This window comes from Chlamydomonas reinhardtii, chromosome 7 (genome assembly GCF_000002595.2).
Source record: "Chlamydomonas reinhardtii strain CC-503 cw92 mt+ chromosome 7, whole genome shotgun sequence".
Lineage (NCBI taxonomy): Eukaryota > Viridiplantae > Chlorophyta > Chlorophyceae > Chlamydomonadales > Chlamydomonadaceae > Chlamydomonas > Chlamydomonas reinhardtii.
In genome coordinates, this window is record NC_057010.1 from 717,513 (window position 1) to 739,891 (window position 22,379).

Here is a 22,379-nt window from a genome sequence, read left to right on the forward strand (position 1 = left end):
GGATTTCGGGGCATGGGGTCTGGCACTTTGTTTCCTACCGCCCCCCCCCTCCGCAGCTGATGCCAGCACGTGCTTCCTCGGCTACTGCAGCAGCACGTGCAAGTGGGTGGGCAGCCGCCTGAGTCCCACTGTACTGGGACATCCCGCCCCTGCTCCCTCCCATGTGGCTGCTCTTTGCCCGGGGTCCGCTGGGGATTTCGGGGCATGGGGTCTGGCACTTTGTTTCCTACCGCCCCCCCCCCCTTGCAGCTGATGCCAGCACGTGCTTCCTTGGCTACTGCAGCAGCACGTGCAAGTGGGTGGGCAGCCGCCTGAGTCCCACTGTACTGGGACATCCTGCCCCTGCTCCCTCCCATGCGGCTGCTCTTTGCCCCCAGCAAAACCAGCATTCGACAGCCCATGCCCTCCCCAGCACTGGGATGCACAGCCAGCAGCAAGTAACAAGCCCATTACAGTCGTCAGCGGCAATTCAGCACATTGCACCTGAACGTGTGCAGACACGCTGTTCCCTTTCCTGACAACCCACCCCAACATCCCAGCCTGTGTTCCAGCCGGATGTCGCTCCCACCCCTAAGTCTCCACCCATGCCTGCTAGAGTATCCTGGTGAACCTCAGTCACCCTTGCCTTGGGCCTGGACAAGTGACAGAAACACCCCAAAGTGTCTTCTTCACTTCTCAGAAAGACCCCTTCATATTGCAAGCGTTTCCACATATCTTTGGCAACTAGAAATAAACAAGCCTTCCACAAGAAGCTTCTGTGGGAGATTTTCTGTTGAATTGATGTTAATACCATAGAATGGGCAACCAGTACAACCCTGCCAGTCATCAGTACAGTGGCGCTCAGACTAGCACACTTTTCCTCTCACTGCCAATCCATGACATATGCACATACTCCATAAATGCATTGACATGCGCAGCAAGTGTGCACCAACTTGTTGCACCTGCTGGTTTGGCCTGATGCTTAATCTTGTTGTTGTTGTTTGTGGTTACAAGTTAATCTGCATCCACACAGTTGCAATGCCAGCAAATTGCGCATGCCAATGCATTTATAGGTTATTGCATATGCCCTGGATTGGCAGCGTGAGTGAAAGTGTGTGCTGCTGTACTGATGATTGGGTACTCAAGAAATGTATTGGCGGTCATTGTATGGTTACAATGGAAATCATGAAGGGGATACTGTGAATTATGTACCATGTGCAATGTTTCAGGCATGCCTGCTAGCGCTGGGATGCTGGGATGTCTGAATGCCTGCTAGTGCAGGGACGTCTGAAACATTGCACATGGTACATGGTACATAATTCACAGTATCCGCTTCATGATTTCCATTGTAACCATACAATGGCCGCCATTACATTTCGCAAGTACCCACTCATCAGTACAGTAGCATGCAGCCCAGCACACTTTCACTCACGCTGCCAATCCAGGGCGTATGCAATAACCTATAAATGCATTGGCATGCGCAATTTGCTGGCATTGCAATTGTGTGGAAGCAAATTAAACACCAGGCCAAACCGGCAGGTGCAACTAGTTGGTGCATAAAGGCTGCACTGACTGCTGAACTTCTTCAGGACACCTTCCTCCGCGCTGGTTCTTGTGCGCTCCTCGCATACTCTGCAAACAGAAAGAAAGGTTTCAGCTCGCCAGTCAGTCATTTCGGGCTTGCAGGGCAGTCCAATGAGAGACCAGCCATATGAGGCTGCAGGGTCAGGTGAAATGACTGGGCTGATCCCGCCTGTGCTGTGCACCGCATGCCCCAACCTGCCCTGCCCCCCAACGTTTACACTCCTGCCCCCGCCACCATCCCCTTCTGACCTGTTTGCAGTTGTTTGGTCGCTCCTGCAATAACAGCAGGTAACAGGGGTAACGGGGAGGTGTAACGTACGTTACGCAGGTGCCGCAAGACGAGAAGACTCGAGCACTTTCGCGAAGGCGAAGGCAAGCACACAAAGGCTGCGTTTGTGCATACCGTAATAGCTAAGTGAGCAGCGCGTCGATCACCGCCACGGCGACCATGCCGAGCACACAGCCAACGGCCATGCCGATGGCCATGGTCCTTGCAGAGCAGGGGGACAGGGGGAGTTGTGCAATGAATAAATTGTTGGTTCAGGCGACGGGCGAAGTAGTGCAGGCGCATGAACCCTTCAGTGCAATCCGTCAGTGCTTGCGTCCCTGTGCTCGGAAGTCCCTGTGCTTGTGTCAGCGGTGCTTGCGCAACGCACTGCGCGCCCTAGAGTGCTTACCCTTGTCTATCCTCCTCCGCCAGCTTGTCGGTCAGCTTGCGAATTTCGGTGGCCACCTGGCTGAAGTCGTCCCTGGTGGCCACCTGGCTGAAATCGTCCCTGGTGGCCACCTGGCTGAACGCCTGCGTGATGTCGTCCCTGGTGGCAAGCGGTTTAACAGCCGCTTCGATGTCTTTATTAATCACGGTCCATAGTGGAAACACGGTCGTTAGCACTGACGCCGCGTCTGGGTCGAAATTGGCTGCCCTCAGCTTCTCCTCAGCAGCTGCTGCCTCCGCCACCGCTTCCTGTCTGCTTACGGATCGGCGGACGACCGGCCCGCTTCGGGACACCCTGCGGCGCGGCGCCACGCTGATGGCGCGGCCGTCGTGCAGCGCAAGAGACGCGCGGAGCTGCTGCATTTTATGTAGGGTGAGAAACCTAATCAATGCATGGTAAGGGAAGTTAAATTAATGTATGCTTGAGAAGACAGCAGGTTTGGGCGGGATGGGGCCGCCAAGACCTGAAACCGGAGAGATGGAACAAGATGGAACAAACAGACCACAATTTGCAGCTAATGCACGCAATCGTTATGAGATTTCCCGGGGATGGGGGCCAGGCCCAAAACTCTGGCCAAAACACCGTGAATCGTTTCCCATTATGTCACAAGGGCAAGCTTGAGCGGGCGTGGCGTGGGGCGTTGGGGATGTAGGGACTTGGAGGTTAGGGCCGCTAGGGGTTATTAGGGCCTGTAGGGGGCGCTGGGATGTATGTAGGGACTGCGGTGGGAGCGGTCGGAGCGCTGAGGGGCGGTGAAGGTGTGTGATGGGACAGGGTTCAGGCAGGTTGGCGAGGTCCCATAGGGTGCAGCTGACGCCCGTATCCCAAGCAGACAGCAAACAGTTTTGCAGCGGCAGAGCAGGAGTGCATGGCTGGTCGAACGCCGGAGTTACTGTACCGACAAGGGGCGGTGAAGGTGTTGGGGGTGGTGGGGGCGGTAGGAGCTCTGGGGCCGCTGGGGGCAGGCCAATTGGAGTGCCGCGCGGTTCAGGCTAATCAGAAGCGGGCACGAGAGAGCAGGCATGGAGCCACGGGGAGCTGTGGGAAGCCCTCCTGAGAAGGGGGGAGGACTGGGACTTCTGGTGGAGGGCGCGGGCGCGGTGTCGACATTTTGGGGAGCTGAGGGCCCTCCCCGCCAGGCGGGAGCCCTGGTACATGCGGTGCTCCCCATGAGGGGGGCGCTCCGGTCCATGGGGACCCCCCCATACGAGGCAGTGAGGGTTCTGGCAGTGTCCTCAACATAGGGTTACTGTATAAGACTCGTAACTGTATATGAATCACCGACCAGCTGGCATCGCGCTTGCATCGGGCATGGTAGGGTCGGATGGAGCCTTTGGCAGCGACACCGATTATTGACACGGGCACGCACACGGCCTTGCTTTCCAAACGGTGGTTCTCACTACCTCCCCTCTCATGGGAACTGAGGCACTTCAGAGGAGCGCCCCGCGCAAACGGCCGCCGTGACGTGCAGCTGTGACAGCTTCCGGGTGGTAGGCGCTGTGGTGGGCCAGTGCCTGCACACTGCGTATACCAGCACCCTGCAGCCGCCGCCACCCAGGCCGCCGCCGCCAGTCCGCGTCCCTGCTGTACGCTGCACACGAGCAGAGCACAGTGCGGTCCACTCCAAATGGCTTGCGCACGCACAGATCAGCTGCGGTGCTGTCACAGCAGCTGTGGGGCCGTGAGTCAGCATGTGCAGGCGGCGCGGCAGGTGTTCGGGCCCCGCCTGCCGCCTGTGATCGACACCAAGCAGCAAACAGATGTATACAGCTGCCGCAGATGGCGACACGGAAGCGACTCAGTCGCCGCCAGGATCTGTCTCGGCCGCCAGGCCAGCAACCGGGGCCGCAGAAGCCAGGTGTTGTGCTGCGTTATCCTGACAGTAAAAGGACTAGCTAGCAGATGACAGACCATCGTTTCCACAGCACCGCACTACACCAGGGCAGGGTGGGCCTGCTGGCGTGGCACGTGTTCCAGTCCATGCACCCGGTGGACAACGCACTGGGCGAGCTCGTCGCCATGGGCGGGGGTGCGCTGGCGACGGTCATCGCCAGTGGCTTGCTCGCGGAGGGTGCAGGGAGCATGGAGCTGTTCGTCGCAATGGCCGGCTTCGTGGGCGGCATTGCAGGTGCATGCGCGCGTGTGTGTGCTGGGTGGATGGGTGAGCACCAGGCGCCTCAATAATGCGTTATTTGTGTGTGCAGACCAGCAGGGCATGAGCAACCACACGCGTGTACACACGTCCACGCACACACGCATCCGCCGCCCTCACGGCACAGGCTGCTGGCGTATTCACACGCACCCCTGTTCCCATGCACAGTGCCAACCCTTTCCCCCGTTCCCCGTACACTATCCTTATGACACATGCACGCACACCAAGTGTGTTCATCGTGGGTGCACTGGTGGCGCGGTCATCGTGGGCGCCGCCCTGGGCTTGGGGTCGTATCTTGTTTTTGGGGTAATGTCTAGCTCCAGACAAAAGCGGCCGGGTGGCCGCCGTCTTTTGTCTGGGCACATGGCGGTTTGGGGGCTTCTCCATAGGAATTGGGACAAAACCCGCCCCAAACCCGGCCCAACAAAGTCTCGCCCCAGACATAAGCCCCCGGGAAGAATGTCTAGGAAACGGCCAAAATGGCCAATTAATGTCTGGAGACATTAAGATAGGAGCCCTGGGCGGCACCAACGTGCCGCGGACGATTGAGGGAATGAAGGCTTGCCTCATTGGGCTGCCAGACGGCCGAGCCCTGGTCCGCCAGATCCACGCCCGCCCTGGCCCAGCAGGAGGCCAGTGGCGCCTATCTCGCTGGGTGTGCTGCTGCTGATGCGGTGCTGTTGACTTCCGTGTTGGGCTGCAGCCAGCAGTCATGCCTGATAGGTGGCTCCTTGCGTATGACATGGTTTGGCGTTGCGTTGTTAGTTTTTGTGACGGCGTGGTGGTCCACTGACCTACGTATGTACATTTGCATCCAGCGGCAGTGACGGGCTAGGTCCTGCGTGTGCAGCCAGAGGTGTGTGTGTGAGTATGTATGTGTGTGTGTGTGTGTGTGTGTGTGTGTGTGTGTGTGTGTGTGTGTGTGTGTGTGTGTGTGTGTGTGTGTGACTACGGTTTCCACGGTTATTCTGCCAGATCACGTGAATCGTGTATCTGGTATAACCAACGACAGGGCTCTCAATCGAGGGCTGCCGTGACCTGGCGTATCCCCGGCAGAGCGCAAACAGCTCTGGAGTCCACAGGGTAACGCACTCCGACCCTTCACCGCGCCAGTAATCCTTATTGCGGAATTACTACCGGTGTAACAACCTCAGACCCAGCGGGCGAGCTACCTCTTAAAGGCCAGGCGGGCAGAAAACAAAGAACAGCAAACAAAACAAAACACGCAGCACGCAGCACACGACAGCACGCGATAGCACTAATAGCACGACCAGAGTGGCTGCGGGGCTGAGTCCAACGACCCCACAGCCTGCACGACCTCAACCGCAACCTAACCAGCCCTCGACGCCAGGGCAGACTATGCCTAAGGGCAGCCACAAACGCATCTGGCCACTAGGCCGGTCCAGGCCGTAAGGCCCGGGGTGCTGCAGCACCCAGTACACCCTCTCAGGCATAAAGCCCCGCAAAACCTGGCCCTGCTCCCACGGGCGTAAAACAAAAAACCCTTCGCCTGCCCACTAAGCTCCCCCGCTGACCCTCTCGTATGCCACTGCTTCAGTAGCTCATGTTAGTGCTCACGCGCTTCTCCTAAGGGCTGATCCCTTTCAAGCCTCCAGCTCCATAGCTTGCGGCAACGCGCACAGCATATCACCGTTCACCACCGCCAGGATGGGGTGAGTGGCGTCAACACCATCCCAGCCCTTTTGGGGCACGCCGAGCTGCGCGAACTGCATCAGCCGCGACCAGAAATTCGCGACTGCGCGAGCGCACGCAAGCTCGACGGGGTTGACGCATGGCTGCGGCGGCGTCAGCTGTGTGGGCGGGATCTTGTCAAGATCGGGTTCCGCCTCCACTGCACCTGCCACCGCAGCCTCGGGAGCTGCTGCCGCCGCCGTCTGAATTCCTAGGGCCGCTGCGGCGCGCGTCGTCCCGCGCAGCCGCACCCAGCCATGTTCTGTGGCGGCCAGAGCCGCCATCACCACTACGTCCCAAACACACTGCTGAAAACCCGGCGGCGCCTGGACCAGCCACAGCTGGGCTTGGCTGATGGGAGCCGGACCGGGGTTGTGTGCGTTGATCTGCGCCACCACGGCCTTCGCCACCGCGCAATCCCAGAAGTGGTGCTGCCGTGGCGTGGGCGCGGCGGCGGCGTGTGCCCCCGCCACGGCGCCCCCATGGCCGTGCTGCCCACAGCAGCCGCATGGCGCCTCACGGCGAGCCAACGGCATATGCGAATTTCCCGGCAGCGGCACTGCGTCGATGGCCAACCGCCACAGCGTCTCAAAGTGTCGCCGTTCCCAGCGTACCTCCTGCCAAAGGCGCGCCAGGGTGTCCCTAATGGCGCCAAGCGTTGCAGCCGCAGCTGCTGGCAGGTGCTCCCGCCGCACCACAGCGCGCGGTGGCAGGCCCTGTGCCGCGCGCTCAAAATCCTCGTGTAGGTCCGCCCACCGCGTGGCCACATCGTCCAGCTGCATGGATGTGGCCATGCGGACGGACAGCTTCGCTAGGGGGACTTTGAGGGTCTCAGAGCCAGAGAGCTTCCAGCCCATGCGCGGCATGATGGTGGTGCGGACGACCTCACTGGTGGACGGCGCCGGGACAGGCGCTGGGCCAGGGCTCGCCAGCTGTGCGGCGTGAGCCTGCGCTGCACTCCACCATGATGGCGGGATGTCGCCGACAAGGCGAAGATTTATGCGGGGACTGAGCGTCTGTTTGTGAGCCTGGCACGATCGCCTACTGTGTTTATTTGATCTGTCTAGGACTTCCATTGTCCCTGTCGTTTTTTCCTGCTTGCTGCTGGTGCACGCGGCGTGCAGGGCTTTCCCCTGCCCCTAACTATGGCATCGCGGTTGGCAAACTGCACGCCCCTCCTGGCTGCTGCTGCATACTCAGGGCGCACTTGTTAGAGCACTTCTTGTAATTGTAACCTTAGCGACTCTGTTGCTGGCCATCTTACACCGGGCTCAAGCGCAAGCGCCTGAGGGGGGAGGGGCAAGCCGGGGTACTGCTTAGCGTAGGGGTTTTGCACGGGTTCGTGCCAGGTGTCGTTCCTAGCCTTCTTCTCCTTCCTTCTGTCCTACAGCGCGCGGCGCAATGGGCGCACCGCAACGATGCATGTGTACCGTATGCTCCGGATTCAGAACACGTGCACAGTACGGGAAGCGGCGCGTCGGCATGTCGGGAGGTACCAGGCTGGCGAAAGAGAAGATGCAGGGTCGGGAGCGGGCAGTCAGTCAGAAGGCGCGAGCATTGAGGGGATGAGTGAGGGAGAGACGGCGAGCGACGGGGAGACAGTGCTCGTATCTTGTAGATGCCCTCAGGCACCCGGCATCTACACATGCGTAGATGACCCTGACCGCGGCATCTACACTTAAGCCCCCAAGCCCCCCAAAACGTCTACTATTCCCCCATTTTTGCGCCAAAACCGGCCAAAACCGTCTACACTGCGTAGATGCGTGGCACCCAAACCCAAAATTGTTTCTCCGCCTTCGGCGGATTTTGGGCAGATTTCTACAGTGTAGATGGAAGATACGAGCACTGCGGGGAGACGGGCAGCGAGGAAGGCGGGGAGTGAGGAAAGGCGAGGGAGACAGTGAAAGAGCGTCAGCCCACATGTGCCTTGAACCTGCAAGACAGAAGCCGGAGGAAGAGCTTGGCTGTAATAGTGGAACGGTGTAAGCTGCATGTTGTTACTCGTCAGCACACGGGTGCACATGTGCACATGTCCACATGTCGGTCAAAGTGTGTTCCCAAGGCGGAAAATTTACACAGCGATAGAGCTCATCGAGAGCAGTCGATTGGCATCAACCTGACAAAAAACTAAGGGGTTCTGAGGGGTTTTTTTTGGGGGGGGGTCGTACGGCAGGGGGGGTCGGTCGGTCGGTCGGTCGGGGGGTCCGGGAGTTTTTGTGGCATGGGGTCAAAAAAGTTTGTTCCTACCCCCCCTGAGACGAGGCTGCATACGAGCGACGCTCTACAATGAGTTATTGTGCACATTTGCGCGAGCACCAATTACACAGTTACAGTAGGGGCGTAGCCGTACGAGGGCATCCGTGATACAGTACGATAGTGCTGATAGACCCCGCTAACCAGCAAGCGGTTCCAGAGAGCTCGAAACGAGAAGACCGTTTTGAGCTCACGGCGACGTACAACTGGCGCGCGCGGAAGTGCAACTGGCCGCCCGCAACAGCCCTCAGGTAGTTGGCCTCAAACCCACAACTCTGACACACACGCAAGTACAAGGCAGCCTGGCTGACACAGACCGGGCCAGGTTCGGTCACCAGCCATATTGTGACATGCGCTTGACGCCCGCCATGAGCTCACGACAACCTCAAGTTTCGCAGCGTGCCGTCACAGCACTCCATCTTTACCAAATCCCACGTACGCACATACACAAAGACCGTAGCTAATAACCATTCACACCAACGGTCACCAGTACTGCTCTGTCGCACATGCAATGACAATGAAACCAGTATAGAGCAATGCAACTTTAGCTTGGACGTCATCAACAAGCAGTGTTCCCTGAATAGGTATGAACTTGGCCCCCGCCAACGTACGTCTTGCGGGGAGTAGGGTTGCGTGCAGCACGGCATGGCGGCGGCTGTGCGGTGCGCGGCTTTGCGCCGCCAGAGCCAGCGCCAGAGAGGGCCGAGCCGGGCCGCGTCGCGGGCGAGGTGGAGTCTGTCGGGAAGGGCGGCACACGCACAGCCCAGCTTTATGAGTGCCATGAGGCAGGGCATGCGGTGGAGTCTCAGGAGTTCCGGGTGATGCGTATGTATGCGGACACCAAAGATGCCGAAAAGGCGAATGCGCACGGTGTCTTCGTCAGGGTGTCCTCAGCACGAGAGCACTCCCACGCGACGTACGCATATGCCTTGCACCTTTACTGGAATGTGCAGCATGCGAGTGCGTGAGACCGGTATGGTACACGTGTGTGGTACCGGTATAAACGGCGGGTTGGACGCGCTGATGATGGACACGCATTTGGCGGTGCACTATGTGCGGCGGCGGGGGCGGGCGGGCGGGGCAAGGCGGTACCCGGCGTAGGCTGGTGCACTTGCCCCGCCGGCGTCGCAGCGATGGCCACGCACTTGACAGCCCCCATGAAGATGATGGGTGCAAGGGACACACACAGGGGCCCGCACTCACGCGAATGGAGCCCCGCTCAGTGCGGTGCGGCTGGTGGGGGTTACATTCATGATTAATTAAGAAGTGAAGTCGTAGGCAGGTACAGTTGCAGCGTAGACGCGTTGTTACCGATGTCCGTGAGGTCCAGCGGCCTCAGGGGGGGGGGGGTGGCGGGGCTCGGCGCAGTTGGGGAGGGCGGAGGGAACGTGGAGCGGGCGGGGACGAGTCACCTGTGGGCACATGACATATGACACAATCTGTTGCTCTTGCCACCGTGCCCGCAACACAACAGTTTGCTGGTTACGCCACATTCCATGCATGCACTCGGATCACGGCTTCCGCATGGCAAGCGACGAATCTGCCATGCCAGCAGGCAAGCCGCTCGAGCGCCGCGTGCTTGAGTGAGAAAAACATCGCGCACGTGGAGTCAAATACCCAAAGAGTCAGAGCTGAACCCGCTCTTGTTTCCAAACCCTATACCTGAGCGTGGCTCTAGAGTACAAATGATGTGAGCTACACGGTACAGTAGCGACCAAGGCGCTTAGCAGAAATCGCGCACGCATGGGCGATGCACGGCCCGAGCGGACATGCGGCGATGTCGAGTCTGGTTGGGGGCCCGACTCGCCGCCCTTACAGTGCTTGTCCCCGGCCTCGATCCCACGCCTTGACCCCCAGCGCTGCGCTTCCGCCCTCACGAAAGATGCACCCAATGCATTTCCCATGTGATCCATGCGTCACGCTCACACGGTCTTGTTTACCTCACATGGCCTCTGCTACGGAGCGCCCCAGCACTTGCGGTGCAGCATTTCCGCAGCCTTCCGCAGCCCATCCTCACACGCCAGCTCCTGCCAGACAGTAGGCAAGCGAATTGAGCGGTGGCTGTGAAAATGGACCTGACATTGGTAATGATGAAGCCGCAATATGATGAAGCCGTGCAGGCAGTTGCGGCCCAACAGATGGGTTGTCCCCAAAACGAACACACCGTACTGCTATGTTCCACAGGCAACAGACGCCGCGAGCGCCGCGAGCCGCGTGTCGCTGCTGCCGCATGGGGTTCGTACCTGCGCCATTGCCTCTGCCGCACGGCGCCGCTCCACACTGCAGGCCGCACTGCGCAGCGCCGCCGCCACCCGTGCTGCCGCCGCGCCCACCACCGCCGCCGCATGCGCCTCTCCATCCCCCACCGCATCGCCAATGCGGACAGCAGCTGCAGCAGCGGAGGCTCCCCTGCCCGCCGCTCCAGCGCCACAGGCGGCGCCACAGCTGCTTGCGCCAACAGCGGCTGTCAATGCAGCGTCCTGCAAGCAGGTGGCTTCTGCCACCGCCGCTCCAACCGTCATCGGCTGCCGCTCCCGAATGCCATCGGCTGTGGCGGATACGGCGGCGGGCCACTCCCGCAGTGAGCCAAACAGCAGCTGGCGCTGCAGCGGCGGCGGGCTGAGACCCAAGTGTGCCAAGCGCTCCGCCTTCAGGTGCGCAGCAGGTGAGGAGGGGCACGAACGGGTTGCGCAGTCAAACCACAAAACAATGACTCGCAAGCAAGCATGCAAGCACTAACCCTGGTGAGAGAAGTGCAAGTGGAAGCCCTGGTGACAGGCCGTGCGGTAATGTAATAAGACACTCTGACGTACGAGCCACGCACGCACCCAGAACGGCTGGTCGAAGTGCAGCGGGCAGCTGACCTGCGGCGTGCCGCACTGCAGCGCCGCCGCGGTGGTGCCCGAGCCGGCGTGGTGCAGCACGGCGGCGCAGTACGGCAGCAACAGCTGGTGCGGCACGTCACCGCCGCCGTACAGGTGCAGTACAGGCAACCGCGGCGGCGGCAGCGGTTGGACAGGCAGTGGCGGCGCTGCAGGTGCCGGCGGCATGGCTCGAGAGCGGGGGGCTTCAGTCACTGCTTGTGCTGTTGTGGTACGAGTGTCTGCTTTGGACGGCTGATGTACGGCGTGTCCTGCGCCTGATGGTGGGGCGAGCGCCGCCGCTGCCTGTACTGTGATGTCGGCGCCGCTGGAGGCGCGTGCGCGCTTGGTCGGCGGGGCCTGCTCTGGTGGACTCGCGGCTGCTCCCGCGGCCCCAGCAGCGTCAGCCAGTCCTCCAGCCTCTACTTCGGCTGGGCCCTCGCAGCAAGTGGCCCCGCCCCCCGCCGCCGCCGCCGCCGCCGCCGCCTCAGCTGCTGCCTGCGTCCCGGCCTCTGCCTCTGCAAGCCCTCCCTCCGGAAGCTCCACACCGCCCAGCGCCGCCGCTGCGTCGTGCAGGGGCCGCCAGCCCGCACTCAGCACCACTGCCACCCTGCGTCGTCAGCCAAGCACGGCGAGACCGGCACGACATTCAACACGGGCACAAGTGGCACACCCACACACATCACCTTCGAACGACCGGCGTCCGCCAGCAGCCAGATGCAAACGACATGGATGTCAGAATCACACCACATCCAGGGCGTCGAGGGCCACGCGCCGTTGCCTGCTGAGGTAATGCCACGTGCCTCCCCCCCCCCCCCCCGACACAACCTAATAAGCACTCACAGGCCGGTTTGCTCCAGTGCCGCCCGCAGCACCCTCATCGTGTAGCACGGGTCCGGGATGAGCCCCAGCCGCCCCATGCTGCCAAAGTCCACACACACCAGCCGGCTGCTGCTTCTGCTGCTACTGCCGCTCCTATTGCTACCGCAGCTGTTGTGGCTGCTGCCGCCACCCGCGGCCTCAGCTCCGCACTGCCTGACTAGCCGCGCCAGGGAGGGCGGGAGGCTGTGTCCGCGGAACCTGCAGGAGTACGCGGCGCGTCCGTGAAAGCTTGTGATGCTCAAGGAGAAAGCATCGCGCAAACAGGGAGTTAGGGAGGCGCCACACTCCACCACACCCTAAGGCACACACGCTCTTATAAGATGCTGCGACACCTTCTACGGAGCCCAACTGCCGAGCCCCTTCTGCCGAGCCCTCCACTCACACTCACCACTCCAGGGGCGGCTGCCAGAAGCCGCACACGTGCACACTGGGCGGCCAGTAGCGGGGGCGCGGCACCAGCAGCTCACTAAATCCTGTGTTAGGAAAGCACAAGGGGAAATGGTGAATACGTTGCATGCAAATGCGCAAAGCCGCGATTGTTGTGTATCGTTTTCCCTGCGCGCACGAGTGCGTATGTGTGTGTGTGTGCGTGTGTGTTAGTGAGCAAAAGAGAATGAAGCACGCGTGTGTATGTCAGCACCGGTGGGTGGGCAACGGAGGGGGCCGTGCATTGGCGGCGCAGGTGAGTTCGGGCGGCGCCGCACACACGTAGCGCTGTTGACACAGGACGGACGGATGCCTGCTGCCGCAAGAACTGTTCCTTGCAAGCGCTGCGGCCGCACGTGCTGACTGGGCCGGTGCATCTCATGGCTCGTGTCCCAGCCCACACCCACACCCTGTACTGCTGCTGGCTTTCACACGTACTCAACTACCCACCGTACAAGAGAGGCGGCGCCGGCGGCAGCCGCTCCCGAGGCAGCGGCACCGCCTCACGCTCCGAGTCCGCCCTAAGGGTCCCCACGGCCGCGCCTCCGCCTTCTCCCGCGAACATCGCCGCCGCCGCCACTGCTGCTCGCGCGGAGCCCGCAGCTGCGCGGGCCATAGGGGCGGCGGCGTACTCGTGCAGCGGGAGTGCCGGCAGCCCCAGCTGCTGCTCCCGCCATTCGCCCCAGCGCTCCGTGAACAGCGGCCACATCCAGTGCTCCACCTGCAGCACCGGGCCGCGGCACACACAGGGTCGTGGCAAGCAGTCAGCTAGGCATCAAGCACACAGGAGGTACCTTACACGGGGTCGGAGATGAGGCATGGGGGCAGGGCATCGAGCACTGACACGCATGCACCCGGTCCCACGCGCGCCAGGCCACCCACCCCAGCCCCTAACGCGACCAAGCCCCTACCTCTGCGAACGTGACCCGGTCCTGTCTCCGCCGTCGTTGCTGCACCCGTTGCTCCTGCTGCTCCCTCCCTGGTACTTCCATCCCTCCCATTTGCCGCCCGTGCTCCTGCCCCTGCTCCTGCCCCTGCTCCTGCTCCTGCTCAGCCACGCAGCCGAGGGCGGCAAACAGCTGTGGCAGCTCCCTACGGAACAGGGCCTTGAAGGCGGGCGGGCAGGTGTAGGGGATGAGGTAGGGCGCCGCCACCGCACACGCCAGCCCCAGCGCCTCTGCGGCGTGGTAGGCCTCCAGCGCAAACAGGTTGAACAGCACCAGCGCGCGGCCTTGGGGTGGCTGCTGGTGCTGGTGTTGGTGCGACTGCTGTTGTTGCGCCTGCGGCTGCAGCTGTTGCTGCTCGTGCTGGGGGTTGTCGCGGGTGTCAGAGGTGGTGCAGGCTCGGGTGCTGTCAGCGCTAGTGCCCTCCGCGCCGCTGCAGGCGGCTGGATCGCCCTGCTGCCGTGGATGGCCGTGTGGTGTCAGAGGGGGCCGGCGGGAGCCGTGGCCGGAGACACAGGCACGGATGGCATCCACCACCCGGGCGTCGGGCTCTGCGAGTCTACTACTATTACTGCTGCTGCTACTGCTGCCAGTGTTGTTGTTGGTGCAACTGCTACCGCTGTGGGCCCCATGTTGCGGCTGCTGGCTCGGTGCCCCGGCAGGTGCCGTGCTGGGCTGTGGCTGCGACCACCAGGCGCCTGCCGGGGGGCTGTCCACGTACCGTGTGGGTAGGCTGGAGAAAACACCTGTGGCCAGCCATGGCTGTTGCGTGGCGGGGGCGGGGGAGAGGGAACCGAATCACCAGCAGCTTCGAGGTAAATGCAAAGCCCAGGTTTGTCATTTATACTTGCCTCGTGTGCTTTGTGTGTAATGAGAAAGACGTTTAGCTGCGGGAAGCTGTTTCGGAGCTGCTGCGCGATGCATGCGAGCGGCTGCACGTCCCCACGAGTGCCCAGGGCCACGATAACATAAGTGGCATGACTATTCGTAGCCATCTTGGCTGATACAAAGCGATCACTGCCGGCAGCTGGCTTGAGAAGTATAGTGGATTTCCTCTAGACTTTGGCAAAGCTTGTTGACAACATGTTGGTGCATGCGGAGATTACATTTCATGCTCGTATAAATATTTCAAAATGTCAAGGCTGCTCGGTCCCAAGCCCCCACCTACGCATCGCATGCACGCGCACGTCCCAACCCCCTCTCCTGCTGGCTGCGCCTGGCCTGCGCCCAGACCACCGTGCCCTATGCCATCACCGCAATAGGACTAGGCACCAAGAATCAAAAGTTATAGCGACAGCCATTCCATATCTGCGGTGGCCTGTGATAGTGTGACCGGGGTGCAGTCCAACCGCGCCTGACTGGACCGCCTCTCGATTGCATTTGAAGACTTCGAGTTTGACCTTATGAATCAATGAATCGAGTATTCATCAGTACGCCCTTCCATGCCGCACCCAGCTAGGCCCAGCAGACATCAATGTAGACATGCGCCCATTTCACCCATCCGCTACTGCCACTTGAGCCCCGGCTGTGGCTTCCAGCCCACGTTGTCGAGGTCAGTGAAATCATCGTCACTGTCGTCGCCGCCGCCTGCTGCAGCCGCTCCACGTGCGCCGCCGCCGCCAGCCGCTGCCGTCGGTGCCAATGCTGTGGCGCCGGCGCCAGCAGTAACAGCACCCCCGCCGCCCAGCACCCCAATCGCGCTGCTACTGCCAGGCGGCAGAGCCACCCCGCCAAACGACGAGGCCAGCAGGGCTGTAGCACCACCCCCGAACCCGGCGCCACCGCCACCGCCTCCCGTCGTCGTCGCCGCCGCAGACGAGGCCGCCGGCAGGGGCGGCGGCCGCGGCGCGTCCGACAGCAGGCGGTCTGCCTCGGGTCCGAGCACTTCGCGCCGGCGGCTGGGCGGCACCAGGTGCGGCCAGCAGGAGGCATAGGAGCAGCCGCCCGCGGCCTACGCGGCAGCGACGTGCAGTGGTAGCGTGGCGGTGGTGGTGGTGGTGGTGGTGGTGGTGGTGGTGGTGGTGGTGGTGGTGCACACGCGCACACAAACATACACAGCCCTTATCCCCACTCCCCGCAACCGCACCTGGAGGGAGGCCGCCTCCAGATCCCGGGCCGCCGCCAGCAGTGCCGCCATGCGCGCCTCCACACCGGCGGCGCCCACCTCCATGTCCGTCTCAAGCAGTGAGTCGTCCACTTGCGGCCCGCCCGCAGGCTTGCACTCGGAGGGCTCTGCGACGATGGCGGTCTTGCGCGACGCGGCAAGCTTGGCGCGTGCTACAGCCGCCGCCGCCGGGGCCGGGCCGGCTGCTACAGCTGACAGCCAGTGTGTGAGCACGGCCACGCGATGTGCGGGCTGAGCCGCGCCGCCGCGAGCCGAGGCCAGCTGTGTGGGTTGGGGAAGGGGAAGGGGTTTCAACGCATTGAGCAAATGGATGGCACCGATTGCATGAGCACACAACCGTACGCACACGTACCGCTCGCATGCCCAAGAGTTTGGGAACCGGCCGTCCCAGTACGGCCGCTGCGACCGCGCAAGTGCGCAACTACCCTAACCCTCAACCCCCCCGCACACACATGATGCCATTCGCCGCCGCAGCAGCAGCAGCAGCAGCAGCACACTCACATGCAGCACGTGCGGCAGCGCCGCGACCTCCGCCTCCGGCACGGGGCCACAATACTGCGGATAGTACGACAGATCCGGCGTGCGCGTGGATCTGAGGATCTCGTGTGTCGTACCGCGGGGGTAGCTAATCCTCCAGTCGATCTTCCGCAGCGTTTCCGCCGGCACGGTTTTGGGGTAGCTCTCCGGTTGCTTGAACGGCTGAGTCATCTCTGCCGTCATTTCGTCGGCGGCGGCCGCCGGCGGCGCCGTCAGCGGCGGCGCCTTGAGGCTGTCGACTGCGCCGCCGCGAAGCGCAGGCATCGCCGCCAGCACCTCCGCAAGCTGTTTGGCGGCGGCGGGTCCCAGCGCCCTACGGTGAGGCGTGTCGCATCACAGTATTGGATGTTAACTGCCGGCGGTAGCACCAGCCACGGCACCAGCACCCTTGCGTACTTTTCACCCCAACTCCCTCCGCATTCTCCCCTGCGCCACCTCACATGCTCCCCAATACACACACACACACACACACACACACACACACACACACACACACACACACACACACACACACACACACACACACACGGGGTTCGCCACAACTCACACAGGCGCCAGCACCAGCGCCTCCAGCCCCTGCCCGCCCTCAGCGGCCGCCGCCGCCGTCATGCCCGGCTCCCACTCCTCCACCGCCGCCAGCCGTGGCGGCGTCAGCGTCAGCCGCGTCAGGCTGCCGCTGCCGCCCAGCGCCGCCGCCAGCAGCCGCGCAGTGAGCGGCGCAGTGCTGCCGGCGGCGCCGAAGCCGCGGCCGCGCGTGGCGACCCCGGGCGTGGGCGTGCCCTCCTCCTCCGCCTCGCACTCAATCAGCTGAATGCGTAAGTGTGGAGGGGTACAGGTCAGGGGCTGTTGGGAGCAGCAGCCGTGGTGATGTGGCCGGGAGTCCAAATGCCACCCGCTCAATCCGCGCCCAAAAACAAGCCCATCCACCCACCCACCCACCCACCCACCCACCCACCCACCCACCCACCCACCCACCCACCCACCCACCCACCCACGCACCCACCCACCCACCCACCCACCCACCCACGCACCCACCCACCCACCCACCCACCCACCCACCCACCCACCCACCCACCCACCCACCCACCCACCCACCCACCCACCCACCCACCCACCCACCCACGCACCCACCCACCCACCCACCCACCCACCCACCCACCCACCCACCCACCCACCCACCCACCCACGCACCCACCCACCAGGAGCTCCTTGAGGCCGCGGCTGGCGCGCAGCACGGCACCCAGCTGCTTCACGTCGTCAGAGCACAGCACGCTGCGGTGCAGGCACAACACGCGCAGCGCGCCGTACACCGCCAGGCCGCGCCACAGCTCGCCACGCTCCGCACGCTCCTGCCGCTCCAGTGTCGCCCGCGCGCTCGCGTCCTTGGTTGCGCGCTGCACCGCGAGCTGGGTCAGTGCAGAGTCCTTCCACTTCTCAAACTCCTCTTTCTCCTGCCAGTCAAGCTTCATCTGCTTGATTAGATGCTTTGGCAGGCCCTCCATTTCATAGACCGACTCCCAGTTCGGGTCTTGCTTCTTTTTCCAGGCGCGAAACTCCTCTGGTTTCGCGGCCTTGGCAACCTCCTCGGCAGTGAAGATGCCCTTTTCCTTGTCGCCGAGCGGCTGGCGCCACCGAATGGGCGGCGCGGCGTTGCCTAGCCGCAGGTACAGCTCCTGAAGCCCTGGACCGGCGCCGCCGCCGCCCGCGCCGTCGCCGTCGTCCTCTCCGCCGGCACCGCCACCGGCACCGCCGCCGACGCCGACGCCAGCGGCCGCCGATGCGAGGCTGCGGCTGCTACTGCCAGCGCCGCCACTAGCGCCGCTGCTTGCGAGGGCGGTGGCAGTAGTGGTGGCCAGCGGGTTGGCGCCGCCGGCGCCGATGCCACTGCTGCTGGCGGCAGCGGCGCTGGTACCAGCGGCAGCGCGGCGACCCGCAATGGGCGCAGCCCGGGTGCCGCCGGTTGCACTCCCGGCGGGAGTGGCTGTGGCTGTGGCTGCCACGCCGCTACTGCTACTGCCTGCTGCACCAAGGCCTGCGCGCCGCCCGGCGATGGGGCCGGCGGCGGAAATTGTAGCCGCGGTGGTGGCGGCGGCCACCGAGGCAGACGTTGCAGACGTCGAGGACGCGACGCCGGTGCTGCCGCTCGTCGCGATTGGGATGGAGCCGCGGCCCGCGCGCAGCGCTCCGGCGCTAGCTGCAGCGGCTGCGGCCGCTGCGCCGCCGCCGCCGCCGCCGCCGCCGCTGCTACTGCTGCTGCTGCTGCTGCTACCGAGCGCGGGCCGCGGCGCCGCCGCCAAGCTGCCCCCGGCCGCGCCGCCGCCGCCGCCGCCGCTGGCAAGCTTGGCCAGTGTACGGCCCAGCGCGCCGGCCGCCTTGTTGGCCAGCGGCAGGTACGACCAGATCTTGATGCAGGCTGTGTAGTAGTCGATCACCCAGTCCTCGGCCGTACCGCCCACGTGGCGGCGGTGCCGCTCCTCCGTACAGCCGTCGCGGCCCGACAGGACGAGCACGCGCGGGCAGTTGGCGGCGGAGTAACTGCTGACCAGGCTGATGACGTCGGTTACGGCGGCGTACGGCATCATTTTGGGTACGTCCACCACACCGTTGGGCAGGTTGCGGCCGTTGGTCTGCAGTGAGGTCGGCACATGCAGACGGGCACGGGCAAGGGCGCGAGCAGATAGACACCGCGGTGGTGGCGGTACGTGTCAGCAGCCGCAGGAAGGGCTGTCGCCGCGAAACAGCAGCCTCCACACGCGATGATGCAACAAGTGCACAATTCCAACCCAGAAGCTCCCCCCCATCCTGGTTGCTAGATGCTGTACGCGACCATCTCAGCCCCCAGCCCCTCACTTTGTCTGTGCGTTAACCAACAACCATCAACTCACACGCTTCCTCCTCGACACTTCCCCAATGCGCTTCCTCAAGACATCCCCTCCCCCGCAACCCCCTTCCCTCTGCCACTCTGCCCTCCAGCTCCCCACCCCTCTCCTTCCCTCTCCCCCGCCCCGCCCTCTCCCCCCCGCCCCCCACCTTGAGCAGCTCCACCAGGGGTCCGTACGACACGGCGTCATCGGCCGTACGGGCGCCGCGGAAGGCCTTGCGTACCATGGTGTCCAGCAGCGCGGCCTGTTGGTGAGGTGGGGAGAGGAAGGAGAGGGGAGGGGGGAGGGAGGGCGGGAGGGAAGGACGGGTTGGAGAGCGACACCAAAGTACGGTACCTGCCCGCGCAGATATGACACCAAAGCCTTAGAACAACGCGCACAAACGTTCCAGGCAAGAGCAGCGCCCCTGCACCACCAGAGCGAGCGCGAAACACACGCATCGTATGACATGCTCACTCGCAACCGCCCACGCACGCACCCGCAGCAGGCGTTTGAGTGTGGCGTTGAAGGCGGCGGCGCCCAGCCCTTTGGCGATACAGTCCATGATGTAGGACTTGTCGGAGGCCACCGTGGCCTGTGGAGGGGGGGGGCGTGTGCGTGGGGCGTGTGCATGAGGCGTGTGCGTGCATGATTTACGGTTTTGAGGGTTTAAGCGTTTCAGGGCCCGAGTGAAAAAATGAAATGGGTAATAGCTGGCTCCCGGTTGCGGGGATGCGGAGTTTTCCCAAGCGCGGCCTCACTACCCTGCCTTCCTACATCCCCTTCCGCCCAACTAACGGCACCTTACGGCCTGAACGCACACGCCTGTACCTACCTGCGCCGTGAGCACGTTGATGGAGCTGACAATGGCCAGCAGCGTCTGCGGCCGCGTGTCGGCGCTGTCGCGAGTGTCCAGCAGCACCTCAAGGCCCACACCTGCAGGCACGGGCGAAAGAGGAGCAGAGGGAGCAGAGGGAGCAGAGGGAGCACAGGAGTGTGTGCCGCACTGATGGGGTCCAGAGCAGGGTGATTGGTCGCACCCCACGTCACTGGCTCGTAAACTGCATCAGCAGATCCCCCTTTTAACCAGTGCAATTTGTTGTCCGGGAGTCATCAGGCCCCGTTTGCGGCAAACCACGCGCTGCCACGAAATACAACACGCATGAACACACAGACGCACGGGCGGTATTCAATACACAACACCGTACAATGCACTGGGTGCAGTCGTTTTCTACCTCTTTGTCCCCCCCCCCACACACACGCACACGCGCGCACGCACCCTTGCTCTCCACGGCTGTGAGCGCCTCGAACAGGCACCACACGCGGGTCGGCGCCACGGGGCTGCGCCAGGGGTGCATGGTGAACAGCACGGCCTGGCTGGCGCGGATCACGCCTGCAGCATGTGTGCGGGCAGGACAGGTGAGGACAGGAGGACAGGTGGACATGACGTGAGGTCGTGCAGGTGGGTTTGCATATGTGCGTGTTAAGGAAAACACCAGAGGTGTGTTGTATGTGTGTGTGTTGTTTGCGTGTGTGTGTGTGTGTGTGTGTGTGTGTGTGTGTGTGTGTGTTAAAAAACGAAACGAAAGCCCGCCCAATGACGCGACGGAGTTACTTGCCGATACCCACCATGTGTGTGTGTGTGTGTGTGCTGTCGCTAAGCAGGCAGGTGAGGTAATGTCGTCATGCGCTGTCGGCAGCTCCATACTGCTGCATGACCCGCAGCGGTGCTGTCCCACATGACCATGTCACACTCTACTGCATTGCGGTTACCGCCATTGCAGCTGCTGCTGCTGCTGCGGCTGCATCTGCTGCAGCATCTGAAGCTACCGTACGCCCACCCACCCGGGAAGTTGGAGTCGGGGTGGTCCTTGAAGTCTCCAGTGAAGTGCTGCGTCACAGCCAGGATGTCCACCTGCGGGCAAGAGCGGGCAGCGTGTGTGGGTGTGTGGGCAGGCGCGGACGCGAGGCGCGATAACTGCATCCACAAACCCCCACGCCCCGTCCCACAACCCCAAACCACACCGTGGGCTGCGTCCCGCCGCCACCTCCCTACTCTCTACTCGACATCACTCGCGCCCATAGCCCCGCCAGCCCAACCCCAACCTAATCGCCTCGCTCCACCCTCGCCGCCGCCCGCCCTCACCGCGGCGCAACCTTCCTTGCTGTACTTACAACAGCGACGGCTTCACCAAGACCTCACATACATCACCCATACGGCATAGCTCACCAATAAACCCTATACACCACGGGCTAGATAGCCCAGTAGGCCACACCCGCTCCCACCCATGTCGGCCACCGCCACCGCCACCGCCTCACCCAGTAGAACACGGGCACGTAGGCCGCCCCGCCCTGGCTGGCCGGCAGCGCGGCGTAGTGCGCCTCCAGCAGCTCCACAAGCTCACTGAACTTGTAGCTCTGTGTGGTGTGGTGCTTATGGTTGATACGTTGTGGGTGCGGCCAACAGGCCTAGTCTTAGCGGGGTGCTGTCGGTGCTGCTGTTGAGTTGGGTGGTGCATCGGCGTGAAGCTATGGGTAGGAGTGTGTGGCTTGCTGGCAGCCGGCCCCTATGTCAGCCGCGAACGCGGCCCTCAAACACGGCCCTTCATATGGTCCCGCACACGGCCTCACATAGCCTGGCGTCCCGCGTGGCGCTCACCCAGGCGTGGCTGGCGAAGTAGGTGGTGGGTCCGAACATGGCCTGGGCCGTGGGCGTGCCCAGACCGCCGCCCTCGCCCGTGGGCGCCGCCGCCTCCATCCTGCCGCTGGGGCCGCACCAGGGCAGGCTGTAGCTGGGCGGTAGCTGGCCGCCCACCAGACACTGCACGAAGTCGGACTTGGTGTGGGCCGTGGCGGGCCGCACCAGCTCCTTCACCACCTGTGCCGCACGTTCAGATTGGGGGCAAGCCGCGCAGTCGTGCGGGATGGGGGCTGGGGCGGGTGTTTGGGATGGGTGGGATGAAAAGCAAGTTGTGCATGTGGTACGTGGCGTGGGCGTGAGGTCGGCCCCACGTGCGCTGACACGTTTGTGAAACGGGCACGCTTACAAAAGCCCACGCAACCCTGCGACCCCCCGCACCATCCATGTTGCGATGTCGCCCAGTACGCCACCCTTGGTGGAGCCGGGGATTTTGTGCTTCGCAAGCGCCCGCAGAAAGAAGACGTGCGTGGCGCGGTCCCATAGCAGCATGTCGACCGCTGAAACAGGGCACCTAAGGCTTCACAAATTCAAGTAGCTACTTTGTTGCGTGCTCGAAGTCTGCTTATTTGTGCTGCAAGCGTTGGTCGCTTCGCTTGTGTAAGCTAATGCGCACGCACAATGAAGTTCCGTTCGTCCTAACCCACGTCTTGCAGCACTTGATATGAC

At 63.0% G+C, this 22,379-nt stretch overlaps 4 protein-coding genes across 4 annotated transcripts; all 4 read right to left on the reverse strand.

Annotated features, from left to right (window-relative positions):
- Window positions 1-437: 437 nt before the first annotated feature.
- Window positions 438-2,868, reverse strand: CHLRE_07g317601v5 (uncharacterized protein). The gene is made up of 5 exons (XM_043063911.1): window positions 2,241-2,868; window positions 1,967-2,053; window positions 1,813-1,836; window positions 1,045-1,611; window positions 438-998 (listed from the first exon to the last, which is right to left on the reverse strand). The coding sequence occupies exons 1-2, from the start codon at window positions 2,639-2,641 to the stop codon at window positions 1,975-1,977; spliced, it is 480 nt and encodes a 159-aa protein (XP_042922479.1). The 5' UTR covers window positions 2,642-2,868; the 3' UTR covers window positions 438-998; window positions 1,045-1,611; window positions 1,813-1,836; window positions 1,967-1,974.
- Window positions 2,869-5,382: 2,514 nt separating this feature from the next.
- CHLRE_07g317626v5 (uncharacterized protein) lies at window positions 5,383-7,178 on the reverse strand. Its single transcript, XM_001700950.2, has one exon. It carries the CDS (start codon window positions 6,987-6,989, stop codon window positions 6,036-6,038), a length of 954 nt encoding a protein of 317 aa, XP_001701002.2. The 5' UTR covers window positions 6,990-7,178; the 3' UTR covers window positions 5,383-6,035.
- A 1,260-nt stretch (window positions 7,179-8,438) lies between these two features.
- On the reverse strand, window positions 8,439-14,528 carry CHLRE_07g317650v5 (uncharacterized protein). The gene is made up of 10 exons (XM_043063912.1): window positions 14,341-14,528; window positions 13,457-14,251; window positions 12,996-13,266; window positions 12,508-12,592; window positions 12,081-12,317; window positions 11,205-11,847; window positions 10,620-11,024; window positions 10,317-10,403; window positions 9,580-9,788; window positions 8,439-9,111 (listed from the first exon to the last, which is right to left on the reverse strand). The coding sequence occupies exons 1-8, from the start codon at window positions 14,482-14,484 to the stop codon at window positions 10,332-10,334; spliced, it is 2,652 nt and encodes an 883-aa protein (XP_042922480.1). The 5' UTR covers window positions 14,485-14,528; the 3' UTR covers window positions 8,439-9,111; window positions 9,580-9,788; window positions 10,317-10,331.
- Window positions 14,529-14,579: 51 nt separating this feature from the next.
- CHLRE_07g317750v5 (uncharacterized protein) lies at window positions 14,580-22,338 on the reverse strand. The gene is made up of 13 exons (XM_043063913.1): window positions 22,092-22,338; window positions 21,672-21,890; window positions 21,332-21,430; window positions 20,858-20,927; window positions 20,292-20,405; window positions 19,848-19,948; window positions 19,512-19,607; window positions 19,182-19,277; window positions 17,351-18,778; window positions 16,699-16,958; window positions 16,116-16,464; window positions 15,576-15,875; window positions 14,580-15,440 (listed from the first exon to the last, which is right to left on the reverse strand). Exons 1-13 carry the CDS (start codon window positions 22,200-22,202, stop codon window positions 14,994-14,996), a joined length of 3,690 nt encoding a protein of 1,229 aa, XP_042922481.1. The 5' UTR covers window positions 22,203-22,338; the 3' UTR covers window positions 14,580-14,993.
- Between the last annotated feature and the right edge of the window lie 41 nt (window positions 22,339-22,379).